The 13,896-nt window shown below is 34.7% G+C and overlaps 2 protein-coding genes across 2 annotated transcripts; both read right to left on the bottom strand.

Moving 5' to 3' along the window:
• Nucleotides 1-2,365: 2,365 nt before the first annotated feature.
• On the bottom strand, nt 2,366-9,686 carry LOC108978875 (protein YIPF5). The gene is made up of 7 exons (XM_018949382.1): nt 9,537-9,686; nt 9,294-9,397; nt 9,040-9,233; nt 8,948-8,982; nt 5,623-5,733; nt 4,932-5,116; nt 2,366-2,755 (listed from the first exon to the last, which is right to left on the bottom strand). The coding sequence occupies exons 2-7, from the start codon at nt 9,389-9,391 to the stop codon at nt 2,593-2,595; spliced, it is 786 nt and encodes a 261-aa protein (XP_018804927.1). The 5' UTR covers nt 9,392-9,397; nt 9,537-9,686; the 3' UTR covers nt 2,366-2,592.
• Nucleotides 9,687-10,559: 873 nt separating this feature from the next.
• On the bottom strand, nt 10,560-13,881 carry LOC108978884 (V-type proton ATPase catalytic subunit A). Its single transcript, XM_018949389.1, has 5 exons — nt 13,792-13,881; nt 13,077-13,164; nt 12,196-12,893; nt 11,158-12,135; nt 10,560-11,083 (listed from the first exon to the last, which is right to left on the bottom strand). Exons 2-5 carry the CDS (start codon nt 13,150-13,152, stop codon nt 10,991-10,993), a joined length of 1,845 nt encoding a protein of 614 aa, XP_018804934.1. The 5' UTR covers nt 13,153-13,164; nt 13,792-13,881; the 3' UTR covers nt 10,560-10,990.
• Between the last annotated feature and the right edge of the window lie 15 nt (nt 13,882-13,896).

Here is a 13,896-nt window from a genome sequence, read left to right as displayed (position 1 = left end):
ATCTTTATAATAACAAAAAGTTTGAAAACATACTTCATTTTTTATATGAAAAAAAATTACGGAAAATATGTCGTTTTTTGCTCGACAAAACCCAACTAACCCCTTAGTGTGGACTGTAGAAGAAATGTCACCAAAAACATCCAACAGACTTCAAGCACCAATTACATGCCTTATTTAATGACCACATCAACATAATAAAAATTGTCTGCATAAATTCAGAGCAACGCTCTTAAAGCTGTAATATTTTCGATATGCCCATCAAATTTAATAAATTCAATTTCAACTGCGAATGTATGACTGCGCATGGATGTGTGTGTGCGTAAACGTTCATTGATTCGGCACTAAAATGTCCTGAATTTTCACTAAAAAAATTAAAAAACCAAATACAATTTAAAAACCTTAACGGCCATATAGAAAGCAAAAACGGCAGAAGCAGTGATAAAAATCAACAAAAGTAAAAAATTCAAACAAATGACAGTCAAAAACAAACAAAGAAAAAGTTAGCTACCTTTATGCTCTATCAAAAAAAAATGTATAATGCAAAAGTAAAACAAAAGCAAAAAGCTCGATGGCAAAAAACTCAATTAACCAACATTTCCAATTGAACGAATCGCAAAAAGCGAAAGCAACGGACGAAAACAAAAATAAACGTTTCGAATAATTGAAGTGAGCAAACCAAGTTAGCATAACGGCATATATGGCATACATACATAGGCGATCGCATACAAATACACCACACAAAAAATGTACTCACTGCCTAGAAGGTACTCGTAGGATTGACCTAATATCGAGCCAATACCCGAACGAAGTAATGCCAACAAATTATTACCGTTTCCGTTAAGATACCAAAATCTGAACATTTACAGACATAAAATCTCATTTTAGGCATAAAATCGAAGGCAGCATGAGATATCAGAAATTATCGAAATAACTCTCAACATACAAAAAATGTCATTATAAATAAAATAATAAATAAAAAATTATAATATGAATGCCATTAATTATTGTGTTTGGTTGGGCGATCTTCTCTCTCTATTTTTTTTTTTTCTTTTTAATAATTTCGAGCTCACTGGTTACACTTTTTGCGCCTCAATTAACGACAAAACATCAAATTTAAAGGATATCGGGGGAAATTTATATTTTTGAGTTGCAAACAATTTCCTAAATAATTGAGCGTACTGAGAATTATGACAGAATATGAATACATTTCATTTTTAGAAACAGCATTTATCGTTCGGCTAGCTTTTAATTCTGAGCATATTAGCAAAAGCAATTGCCTAATGAGTACTAGAATTACAGTTGAGTTCAGGATTGATCAGTAAACCAACTGAGAGTTTTTAATAACAACATTCGATGAGGTATTCCAGTCTAGAGGCATACATTTCTGGTAATTTTTGAAGTATCTTAATAATGGAATCAGTTTTTTACTAACTTTTTTGTGTTGGTTATTTTCAACATTACAAGAATTTAAGAAAAAAGAAACAAAAAGGTTAAATAAATAAAAAAAAGATAATATTAAAAAAAAAAAAAATTAAATTAAAATAAAATAAAAATAAAAAAATATAAAAAAATAAAATAAATATAAAAAAAATGTTTATCAAAAAAATGTTTAAAAGTTTAAAAAAGTAGCAGTTGGTCAAGTGCGGATCTCAAAAAATTGGCTAGTGGCCCACGATTTCAGTCCTTCTGGCAATAAATGTTAATCAAAAATAATGCCTGACCATACCCACTTTTTCAACTTCTAGCAACTAAAATAAAAAAAATATATATCAAAAATAATATCGCAATGTCTGGAACTCGGAATGAGTTAAAAAAAATTTCTCACGAAATGGCAACAGTCTGAAAACAAATGAAATCACAATTTTTGTAACAATTTTTTGACTGTATCGATTTTTTTAAAAGTAAGTAAATTTTCAAATACAACAACTATTTTTTACCACTTTTTGTCGAGTTTTTTTTAATAAAATTGAGAATCCAGACATAAACAATAAAGAATAGTCTTTAAAAATTCCATGTAAATTGGTTCTACTGAACTTCTACCTGAGAAATTGTGGATATGGAAAAAATTCAGTTCCGGGCGAGCCAGTTTGGATGCCGAGACAGCAAACTACCTACATAATGTATATATCTCTGAAAATAACTTGAAAAATTCTCTTGTAGACATACATATATTATTTTTGATTAGTTGAGCTTTGAAAATATAATCGATTTTATTTCTAGACTAGAATACCCGCCCCCTCCATAAAATTACAAAAAAATGAAATAAATTTAAATAATATAAAAATAAATATTAAACATACCTGTGATTCTTTAGACAACTGCCATGTTGGATATACGTTTATATATATTATTTTATGAGCTGCAATTGAATTTTTTCAGTTTCCTTTTATTAGAAAATATGAATTTAGTAATAATATATGTATGTAGTATTTCGCGCTTAAATTTCCAAATTCTTTTTTCGTTCGGCATATCCTACTTATTATCTCGCCAATTTTTGCTAAAGCCACTAATATTGTGTTATTAATATAGGTTCTTATATTGAGGTTATTAGGCCACTATTATATTATGTTAGATTTCATAGTTTTGTATATTTTAAAAAATCGTAATCAAAGCAAAGACGCCATACAGGAGCGCACACGGATACGCAATCAGCACTTGTTGATGGTCCATGGAGTAGGCCGTCACAAATAGTTTCGAAGCGGACATAGCGCACCAGAGTATCGCCACACCAGCGATGATCAGTCCCAATGTGCCCCTAAGAAAAATTAAAAACCGTTTTTATATAAAAAATATCTATGAAAAGGAAAGTCGAAAAAGTCTTTTCGTATTTTATCAATCACGTTATGTCATACCATATATGGTTGGAAAGGTGAGATTTTAAACTTCATTTAAGCTGAAATATTATTTGTTTATTTATTTATTATTATAAATGTAAAAAAATAAGGAGAAGTTTCATTAGAAATACGAAAATACCTTTTTCACTAGCAATATTATCTTAAATTTCAATAATATGGCACGACTTCGAAAAAGGATATGAGAACTATAAAGCAGAAATATTTAATAATAAGAGGTTATTCCTGATTTTACGAGCATTTATTTGCTTTAATCGGCCGGCGAGAAACCAATTTGCACGCGTTTAATAACATTGAATTTGGATTTTCGCCAACAACTTTAATATTTTCAACAATGCTCTGACTAAACGTCGAATGCTCGTGAATAATGAAAGCGTTTCACACTAAATTAACGCACAAAGTCGGAGTAAACTGTAATTGAAAAGGAAACAAGTGACGCTCCGTGAAATTGTGTGTGTGCAAAAAAGTGTACAGACTTTTTAATTCGCATGAACAACAAAATTATGAGCGTTCAGTGTTGAATACAGTGGCTACAGCGAAAAAGGACGATTAGCAACAACAATAACTACAAAAAGGCAATGTATTGACCCTAGCTAGGATAGAGCACACACCAGTGCAGCAGTCAAAATCGTTGAAAAGCACATTGCCAAAGCCAGTGGGACCGGTGGATATGGTGTTGATGTTGCCATTGGTTGCACGAATCAGTGTTGGAGATTGGCTTTGCGTTGAACAGCTTCTGAAGTTAATAAAAATTGCAAAAGCGCAAAAATTGCAACAACAACAAAAAACTGCGCCAATAAAAACTATGAAGCTAGTGTGCAAAAATCTCAAAGAGCGCTAGTATGCAGGGCTATAGACACGAACTGAATGTTTATACGAGCGGGTGCTGATCGGCGGGTGAGCCGGCGCTGGTACAGCTAAATTACGCAGCGCATAGCGCGCCAATCTCCTGGGTGTACAATATTTTATTGACTTTACACCAGAGGCACATTCTGGCCGGCAAAAAGGACAACAACAACAACAACTAGCAAAGTGAGTATACATATATGCAGTTGGCCGTACATTTAGACATAGTACGTTTGAAGCCAAAAGCGGCAAAAAGCGCACAAAAAATTTGCAAATAGAAAAAAATTTAAAAAAAAATAGAAAAGGGGGATTGAGCGAACTGCTCATAGTTGGCCGCATGTGTTGTATCAATTAAACGCGTCTGTTGAAATTTAAAAGCACTGAGACCAGCTGGCGCCCAAACGTACATTTACATATGTACATGGAAATTGATTGGAGAAATTGCTAAAGGAAAAATGCAAAAATGCATTTTGAACTGAGTGCAGTCAATAAGTTAGTACATTCATGCTTACGCATACACAGAGATATGCAGCTAACTGTTTTTATTTACTCACTGTTGGCGGCGCTCACAGTAGAAAATTTCTAGCGCTTTTTATAGGCGTATATGCAAGCGTATGCTGAAAATTTTCCTAGTTTAGACTGATTTAGACTTTCCACGAATTTTGCGTAAACCCTCAGAAACACTAAAAGTCAAAAAATGAGTCGCGCGCCAGCGCTTTAACTGTTTACATTACATTAACAGCACAAATAGGCAGATGCCCTTTGAGCAGTGGCCAGGGGTGTCCACCAACATGCATGTGTGTGTATATATGGAACATATCTACATATATACATTTGTATGCATTTTATGCGCTGAAATTTTTCAATTAACCACGGAAGTTGATGAAGAAGTATTTCGTTTTCTGTTTGCTCCGTTGCGCGCGCATTTTATACAATATTTGTTTTATATACAAAAAATATATAATTTTTTGCATTGTTTCGCTGACCATCAGCAATCAATGGAAAACAAATGAAAATGTATACAAAAACTGCCAATAATAACAATTACAGCACAATGGGATGGCGGATGGCCGATGAAAGCTATAAAAACTATTGCATTGTATTAAAGCAAAGAAGCATGCAGAAGAAACACGAGTATGACTCCTACAGACGCAGTTGCACTTTTTATGCATGTACTCGTATGTATGTGTGTGTTTGTTTACATAGTATATGCGTGGATGTGTGTATACTCACTGTATGGTGATTAAAACGTTAATGCCGGACAACACCACCATGGGTAGCAAACAATAGCCGAGCACAGAGACCACAGCGCCGAAGGTTACTTGCGCCTGTGTAGCCATAAGCGACAGTAGACAATAAAAGGCGATGCAGCCCATCACACCGATGCCATAAATGTATGAGAATGTTACTTTGCCGCTCTGGAAGCGCCGCATCACCAATATAAGCAGCGCCAGAACCGCGCACACAATGCCATGATGGACAGCGGTCATTCGATTTGAAGTAGGGCGATTGGTGTTGTTGGTCGATTTCGCGTTATGGTAACCGATTGGTGAGTGGTCAGAGGTGCGGTAGCGTGGTGATGGAGCACAGTTCGTTATGCGGTTGATTGTTGCAGGTGTGGTGGATATAGCATCACCATTATTGTTGAGGTTTTGTTGTGTTGTTCCATGCATAGTTGAAGAGCGCAGCACCACGTTATCACCGGAAATAAGAACATTGAAAAGTTTTTCAATTAAAAATTTCAGGCAAATGTTTAAATGTTTACAACAGAATTTTGTTAAATTTGTACTACTTTCGAGTACACGTATACATGTGTGTATGTATGTATAATTATTTTTTATTTAACTGATTTTAAATTCTATAAATAAGTAGCATATTTTTGTAATTATGTAATTTATGAAAATATGAAAAAAAAAGTACTTACCAAGAGCAGAAAACCGCCCAAAGCCAAACAGAATACCAGTGGGCCGGCCATATCTGTATCCTGCAAAATAGTTTGATCGGTGGCACGCAAAGGATTCAGCACTGCCAGTGTCTAAAAGCAGTAAACAACAATTTTCGGTTAGTTTGAAACAATTTTCTGCCAGTAAAACTTCAAAAATTTTTATTTAAACTTTTCATGTATGGAGTCGTAAACTTAGTAAAAAAAACAAGAAAAAACATTAACTTCGGCTGCACCGAAGGTAATGTACCCTTCACAGGTGTATTTCTTATAGTAACTACGTGTTCAGTTTGTATGGAAGCTATATGCTATAGTGAGCCGATCTGAACAATTTCTTCCGATATTACATTATTTATATAAACGATAACTCATACCAAATTTCGTGAATATATCTTGTCAGATGTGAAAGGATCCCACCTCCCAGGGAGAGGGGTGTCAGATGAGTGAGGTTGGTGGGGCATGCAAAGAGGTGGCCAGTGTCATGCGGAGACTCTTTAAACGCAGGACATATATTGGATATGTCGGTGTGTATTTTGGATAGGTAGGTATTTAACCTGCCTCAGTATCCAGAATGAAGCTGAGCAAGGTCACTCTCGTTTCTGGCGGCAACTTGAGCTCTTCGCCTGCAATGGATGGTGTACATCATTCACTGGAAGGGAGTTGGTGAAGGTGTTGATGGCTCCACTGTGAATGGCGACCAGTGTTTGTCGGAAGTTTGTTGCGTCCGAAGTCTGGTTTGAGGAATGACCTCTTGATGTTAGCACCTTAAGCCAGCATGACAACTACAAGTTTTCATTTCAGTACCGAATTCGGTGTAAGTTTTACAAATTATACATTTGTAAGCCCGTTCAAACGACAGTCGGGTCTACGTCCACAGAGCGAATCCGGAGTTTTTTAACCGGTCAAGGACTATCAAATCGGCAGTACACTAGCGCTACAACAAGAACAACAACGTAAATTTTACAGTTCAATGTGAAACAATTCTAACATGTATTTTGCACGCCAAAGATCCTCAATTTGTAAAAAATTTTAATAGGAATACCATGACAATTCGATTTACCATAGCTTGAATTTTTCCACTTACATGCTTTAGAAAAGAATTCACACGCGTCGCTGCATACGTCCATCTATTGGTGCCCACCTCGCTGCCCCACTGGCGTTATGCTACAATACTGTGCAGCGTCTCCCACACTTTACAATTCGTGGACCAAAAATGAGAGTTACAAAAGTTGTAAACGAAATAAAATGGTAGCAATGTGCAACAGCACGAAAACTTTAGCAACAGAACGCGATGCTTGCTGCCGGAAAAGTATTACGCACAGTACAAGCGTAGCCACAAAAGGGCTGGCCAGCACAACACAACGTGCAGTACAAAGAGCGCGTCTCCAAGCTGATGGAGTTGGTGGTCCACTCTTCTTTTTGCAGTTGCCATTGTTACAGTGCTATGTGTGGCGAGAATTCATTTGTAAAATTTTTAGTCAAACTTTGAAAAATGGAAATTGATGATAAATGGTGTTGCTGACGGCCACAAGCCAACGCTGTATGTGTATGTGTATGTATGAGTGTGCACCGAAATCAGCTCACACATGACACTGGGATTATTAGTTGTGACACTGGCTATGTTGGCCGGGCGGCTATGTGCGGGTAACAGCTGTCAACAACGTGTATTGGAAATTGTAGTTTGTTGAGCGGCAAGTGTGAACAGCCACCGCAACAGTAGCATATATGTATATATACAAATACATAGGAATTTATATATGTACATACATGCATATTTATGTTGCGACTTGAAAAAATGACTTAAAGGCACAACAGCAATAAAATTACTTATTTTTTATTCATGCCGGTTTGTTTTGTCAGCTTTTTGCTATTGCAACTTCAGTTGGTAGTTTATCAGAGTGATCAGACAAAAGCAAATATGAATGTACAACTAACGAAGTAAATTTTCAATTATGCAGCACATTTACATACACACACACATTTGTACGTACTAGCGCTTTTTATTTACATAAGTTATTAATATTTGGTTTGAAAAACTGCGATTTTTATGCATTTAATCTATGCTCGGAGTAGATTTTAAGCCTCAGGGCAGTTTGCTTTGCATGTTTAGATGCAATATAATTTTTATTCGAATTTAATATTTTACACCATGCGCTCAACATATGAATGTATCGAGACTTTAGACTATTTTTCGCAAAAAATTTCACCAGCCACACATACGTACATATTTATTCTATAATATTAAAACTGCGTTTAAAAATTGTGAACAACTAATATTTTGGTTATTCTTTTTGAGCTTTAAAATAATATGATTTATAAAGTTGTAAAAAAATGAGAGTACTGTTAGTTTAACGCCCATTGTAGTTGAATGTAGCGAAAGGAAATTTAAAAATTTGTGTTCATTTGAAAAATGTATTTATTATTTATTAATTTATTTATTTTATTATTTTTGTTCATCACCATGATTAATATTTCGATTTACCTACATAAAATATAATCTGAATGTTATTCCAAGAACAAAATGAATAAGAAATAAATGGAATATTATATTAAAACTATTAAAGGACTGTAATTACTTGCTTACCGGCAAAAGGTCTAATTACATACTACCAAACTGCACTCTTATTGCTAATTATTTTGGATAAATTTTCAAATTGTTTTTTAATCTTCGGTAAGGTATAACCAAATGTCCGCATATTTCATTTACCATATAAAATAACTTTATCTTCAATTTTAACATGTTTGATTTCAAATGAAAAAAATATTTCTTCGCATAATACAAGATAAAAAATTTTAAGGTTGAAATTCATAAATATACTATTAATAATATTCGATTAGTTACTACAAAAGCTCAAAACATACATATTTCTTTGCTGTATTATTACCAGAAAACTTTATCCAAACAATTTTCTGGAATGGTACAGAGTTGACAGTTTTCGCAACGTGAGAATGAATAATAGTTAAATTAATAGCGGCCAAGATTTGACTTTTTAATAATAATTTTACAATAATCGAGACTTTGCACCGCAATACCTAACATAAACGATTCGGTTCAAAATGCGATTAATCTTATGCTATTAAATGGTCCATTTTACTTATTTTGATTGAATTTCAAGTTTTTTCTTTTTTTTTACTGAAAGCAACTTTTTAAATTGCTATTTATCGTAAATAAGAATATTTTAATAAAAACGAATTAAGTATTCGCTCATGCAAGATTAAACACTGTTACTACCTCGGGCTTTGAATTGTAATGTTAAGCTTCGATAAGAAGAAATTCGCAAACAGAATTGATGATGAAATTACTTACCTTGAGAAATATATGATGCGGATTTATTCCTAATTCTGTAAATACAACTTTTAATCAAAAAATGTTATTATTTAAAGTATTTCGCATACTACCTTCCAACAAAGGCGGCTCATCATCAAAATCATTTCCCGTGCCACCAGGCTTGAAACCAGAATCTTGGTCATAAGTTTGATTTACATAGGCATTAGGATCATAGAAACCGCCAAGACCTTGACTAGCGCCTCCATAACTAGCATCGTAATTGGGTGGTACGGAGGCTTCGGTATTGTCAAAAGTTTGAAAATTTCTAGAACCAATTGAAAACCATTGTTACTCAAAAATTATATTCCATATATTATATGCATACAATTCTTGGCCAAATTCTGGAACTTCGAAGTTATATGACTGATCTCCGCCGCTAGCATAGTAATCATTTGGAGCACCCTGGCCACTGCTATATGACATTTTTCGCTAAATTTGGAGAAACTTGTAAATATTAATTTATCGCATAAATGACTAAAAGCCACAATCTGTGCGTCTTTAAGTCATTAAGTGCGTGCGTAAGTCTTTAGCAGTCATTCGAAATATATTGTAATATTCACTTACTTACCTTAAGAATTGATAGTGGATAAAATTAAAGTTAGTTAAAGGTGTTTACACAATATTTTTGATTATATTCAAATAACTATATTTATAATTCAATTAATATTATTTTTAAAATATAAAACCAGACTTCAAATGGTAGTTGTCAGTTTAGACACGTCAATAGACCAGCGAACAGCTGAGCCACAGGGTGTCGTGTATTATTAGAAATAAGTGACAGTCGAAGTAATACAATAAGCACATTAATGTATTTTAATTCTGACAAAACTAACTTTAGAAATTGATGAAATATTTAACTAAGCACAAAAAAATATATGCTGATTAAAAATGTAAGTTTGGTTTAACAAAACTTTTTAAAATTATAAATTTTCTAATTATGTATTACATTCAAAAAAGGGTAAAAAAAAAACCTAGAAATCCTATTTCTTGTTGAATTGTTTGCTTATGTCAGCTATACATACATATATACTATATATACATACGTATATATGAAGCACGCGTGCCACTGCTATCTGAAATTTTTCGTCTAATTACAAGAAATTTGTAAATATTTTTTTTTTGTAGCATGAAAGAATAAAATCTGTGATAAATGTTACCCTACCTTTAAAAATAATTAAAAAAACTAGTAAGCGTTATTGTTTTTTATTTATTAACATGGATAATACATACGCATAAACATTCGCTTTAATCTCTACGTAAACTGTTTTATTTTACAATAAATAAATAACCTAGAACAGTCAAACGGAAAGCAAATAAAATTGTTTGCGTTTAGAAACGCTTAAGACGATTTGCAAGCCCTTTAGGTCTTAATATTTACATATAACAAACAAAGCAAAAAATTTAAATTTTCAATAGTATTTAACTGGTCTTAACAATTTTAAAATGACGCATACAATGTATAAGAGGTATATGAAAATTAAATTCTTGCCGAATTCTTTGAAATGTAACAATTACTTTTAAATATTATTTTGTTTAATTTAGTTATTATTTGCGGTAACAGTTTCTCATAATTTTCATATACATATATATGTAAATAGTTTTTTTTTTTTTTTTGTAGTTGAAGTTTCTTTGGTTCGTTTGCTTATATATTTGTTATTTATTAGCCACTAGTTATTGTTCGTCTTTCACAGGTGATTCGTTTCCGTGCTCACCATACTTCCCATTATACTGTTTAAGATATATTAACACTTGCTTAAAGGACATTAAGAGGTAAATTAAGGGTGAATACTATTTTGTATATTTATGTTTAAACTGATCCTAAGTTTATTTCCATAAATATTACGATAACACGTAATGACTAGTTGAAATGACTAGCTGTAAATATGTAAATATGTCAGTTATACGCTAAATGGATTAACTGAAATATTTCGATGGTTTGCTTAAACCGAAATTATTTACTTTATATTACTTGGCTTTGGATGTAGTTTTTGTGTTTAGCTTTCCCTCCTCCCTTTCAGAGACTTAGTCTTCTAGATTTCTAAAAGCTTGCTGTAAGTCTTCGTGAAGTTGTTCATAGTCCGCTTTGATTTTCGCCTCGCCATCCTTGACTGGATCCTGTGTTCAATTCATTGTAAGAAAATCAATGACCCATGTAACTGACCAAAATTGAAATATCTAACTAAAATTACCTTAAATTTCATTGAAGACAGCTGGTAGAGGATATTTCCCATCGCATCACGTATTACATTCCATGTGATTTTGTTGTCTGACTGGGCAGTGGATTCTACAGCATGGCGAGCGAGCTCATAGAAAGCCAACATATTTCTTAACATACCCACTGTCTTGTAAAATGGACACACACGATCATATGGCGAGTATGAGTTTTGTTGTAGAAAGTCATCTTTAACTAATTTTGCGACTTCCAATGTAATTTTATCCGTTTCAGCTAGAGATGCTTTGCCCACCAATTGTACAATCTCAGAGAGATCCTCTTCTTCTTGTAAAATTTCTTTAACTTTTGTGCGAAGTGGTACAAATTCGGGGAAATTCTTATCGTAATATTCATCCAAAGCGCGCATGTATTTCGAGTAGGAAATCAACCAATTGATCGAAGGGAAATGTTTGCGTTGAGCCAATTTCTTATCTAGACCCCAGAACACTTGTACGATACCCAAAGTGGCGGATGTGACAGGATCTGAGAAATCACCACCAGGTGGTGATACAGCGCCGACAATGGAGACGGAGCCTTCGCGTTCTGGATTACCTAAACATTTGACGCGTCCAGCACGCTCGTAGAAGGAAGCGAGACGAGCACCTAAGTAGGCTGGGTAACCAGAATCGGCAGGCATTTCAGCCAAACGACCGGAAATTTCACGAAGCGCTTCGGCCCAACGTGAAGTAGAGTCAGCCATCATAGCAACATTGTAGCCCATATCTCGGAAATATTCGGAAAGTGTGATACCGGTATAAATGGAGGCCTCACGTGCAGCGACAGGCATGTTGGAGGTGTTCGCAACCAAAGCAGTGCGCTTCATAATCGATTCAACGACTCCATCAATTTCACAAGTGAGTTCGGGAAAATCACGAAGTACTTCAGACATTTCATTGCCACGCTCACCGCAACCAACGTAAATAATGACATCAGAATTCGAATATTTAGAGAGTGCCTGCAGATAAACGAGTGTGTAAATAATACGATTATACAAATCCTCAATCCAAAATCTTACCTGAGAAATGACAGTTTTACCGCAACCAAAAGCTCCAGGTATGGCCGTGGTACCACCTTGCACGCAAGGAAATAATGAATCCAAAACACGTTGTCCTGTAAATAGTGGGTGGTTTGCAGGTAGCTTTTCGGTGACAGGACGTGGCTGACGTACTGGCCATACTTGTAACATGGTATGTTTGGTGATTTCACCATCGAATTCCGTCTCCAGAATCACGTCTTCCACTGTGTAATTGCCGGCTGGCGCAATATATCGCACAGTACCCTTGCAACGAGGTCCAACAATCAAACGATGCTTTACAAGCGTATTCTCATGAACAATACCGTAAAGATCACCGCCAGTAATGTGAGAACCGACACGCACATTTGTCGGATTGAAATCCCAAGCTTCGGTACGCGAAAGCGAAGGAATATTCACACCTTTTGGTATATAAATGGAACCGCTGCTCTCGCCAATATCCTTAAGTGGACGTTGTATACCATCAAAAATACTGCCCAAAATGCCAGGACCCAATTCAACCGATAGCGGTTTGCCGGTCCTCAAAACCGGGTCACCAACAGTTACGCCGGATGTTTCTTCGTACACTTGTATCGTGGCCATATCGCCCTCCAGTCGAATAATTTCACCGACGAGTTCATAATAACCCACACGCACCAATTCGTACATAGCCGATCCTGACATACGCTCCGCAGTAACAACTAAACGAAATAAAATAAATTATTTTGAATGAAGATTTTTGTTCAGGTGCTCAAGTTTTCAATTATTTCTCGTTTATGTTTTAATGTTACGGTAAATTTTAGGAAACTCTAGGAAAGCCAGTCAACTTCAATGTTACTGGCATTCACACATATACTGTTATAATTGTATAATCTATTACTCACCGGGACCGGAAACGGCGAAGACGCGACCATATTGAGACTCTCGCTCCTCGTCTTGATAACACTTCAAAGTCGACATTTTTTATATTTCCTGGAAAACATTATTCCAAAATATTAGCATGAACTACTTTAGTTAACATTAAGGGATTGAGTAATATTTGATTATCGATTTTCCGCTTGCACGACTACACCACTCGCTCTTTTTGTTTTATACCGAAAAAATTGTTCTTTATTAGGAGAGCACTTGAAGTACTAATGAAGATTCATATTCATAAATCAGCAAAGGTACTTGTACTTAATTGTATATTCACATTTTTCTAATGTCATTATTATTAGGCCAAATCATTTTAATTATCTCCTCTCCCCTCACATGTATACAAATGTATTCAGCGAAAACATACGCAGCGTATTCTACGCCGTTCACGCACTCTCTTCCTCAATTATCTCTTTGCTATAGCACGCTCTTTTACTCTCTTAAATTTCGCAATTGGGCAAAAGAAAATTCGATTTTTCACCATTTGGCACTTGCAATTTTTCACCCATTGCACTTGTTGGAAAATACCAAACTTAAATTCTACTTTTCACCAGCAAAAAGTACACTATTTAGTTCAAAAATATTACAAAACTGTTGCAGAAGTATTAAATTAACTTCTTTTGGCTTTTATGCGTTACAAAAGTAATGGGAAATTAGGTAAATGTGGATCACAAAACCACTTACTTTCGTGTGGTGTGTACGTAAAGTTTTCCGCTGACTAAAATACACGATGGACTGGACTGAACTAAACTGAATATGAATGGCAGCGATATTTTCGAGTATAGTGAA

The sequence above is a fragment of the Bactrocera latifrons genome, unplaced genomic scaffold, assembly GCF_001853355.1.
Source record: "Bactrocera latifrons isolate USDA-ARS-PBARC rearing strain unplaced genomic scaffold, ASM185335v1 scaffold_129, whole genome shotgun sequence".
Classification (NCBI taxonomy): domain Eukaryota; kingdom Metazoa; phylum Arthropoda; class Insecta; order Diptera; family Tephritidae; genus Bactrocera; species Bactrocera latifrons.
This window is presented reverse-complemented; position numbering and strand designations above follow the sequence as displayed.

Excerpts from the sequence above, each read along its gene's own strand:
- LOC108978875 (XM_018949382.1), bottom strand. The coding sequence starts at position 9,391 with ATGTCATATAGCAGTGGCCAGGGTGCTCCAAATGATTACTATGCTAGC. Across the intron at positions 9,234-9,293 it reads CCAGAATTTGGCCAAGAATT|AAATTTTCAAACTTTTGACA; the intron begins GTATGCATATAA and ends AATTGGTTCTAG. Across the intron at positions 5,734-8,947 it reads CGCATCATATATTTCTCAAG|ACACTGGCAGTGCTGAATCC; the intron begins GTAAGTAATTTC and ends TACTGCTTTTAG.
- LOC108978884 (XM_018949389.1), bottom strand. The coding sequence starts at position 13,152 with ATGTCGACTTTGAAGTGTTATCAAGACGAGGAGCGAGAGTCTCAATAT. Across the intron at positions 12,136-12,195 it reads GTAAAACTGTCATTTCTCAG|GCACTCTCTAAATATTCGAA; the intron begins GTAAGATTTTGG and ends GTTTATCTGCAG. Across the intron at positions 11,084-11,157 it reads TGTCTTCAATGAAATTTAAG|GATCCAGTCAAGGATGGCGA; the intron begins GTAATTTTAGTT and ends AATTGAACACAG.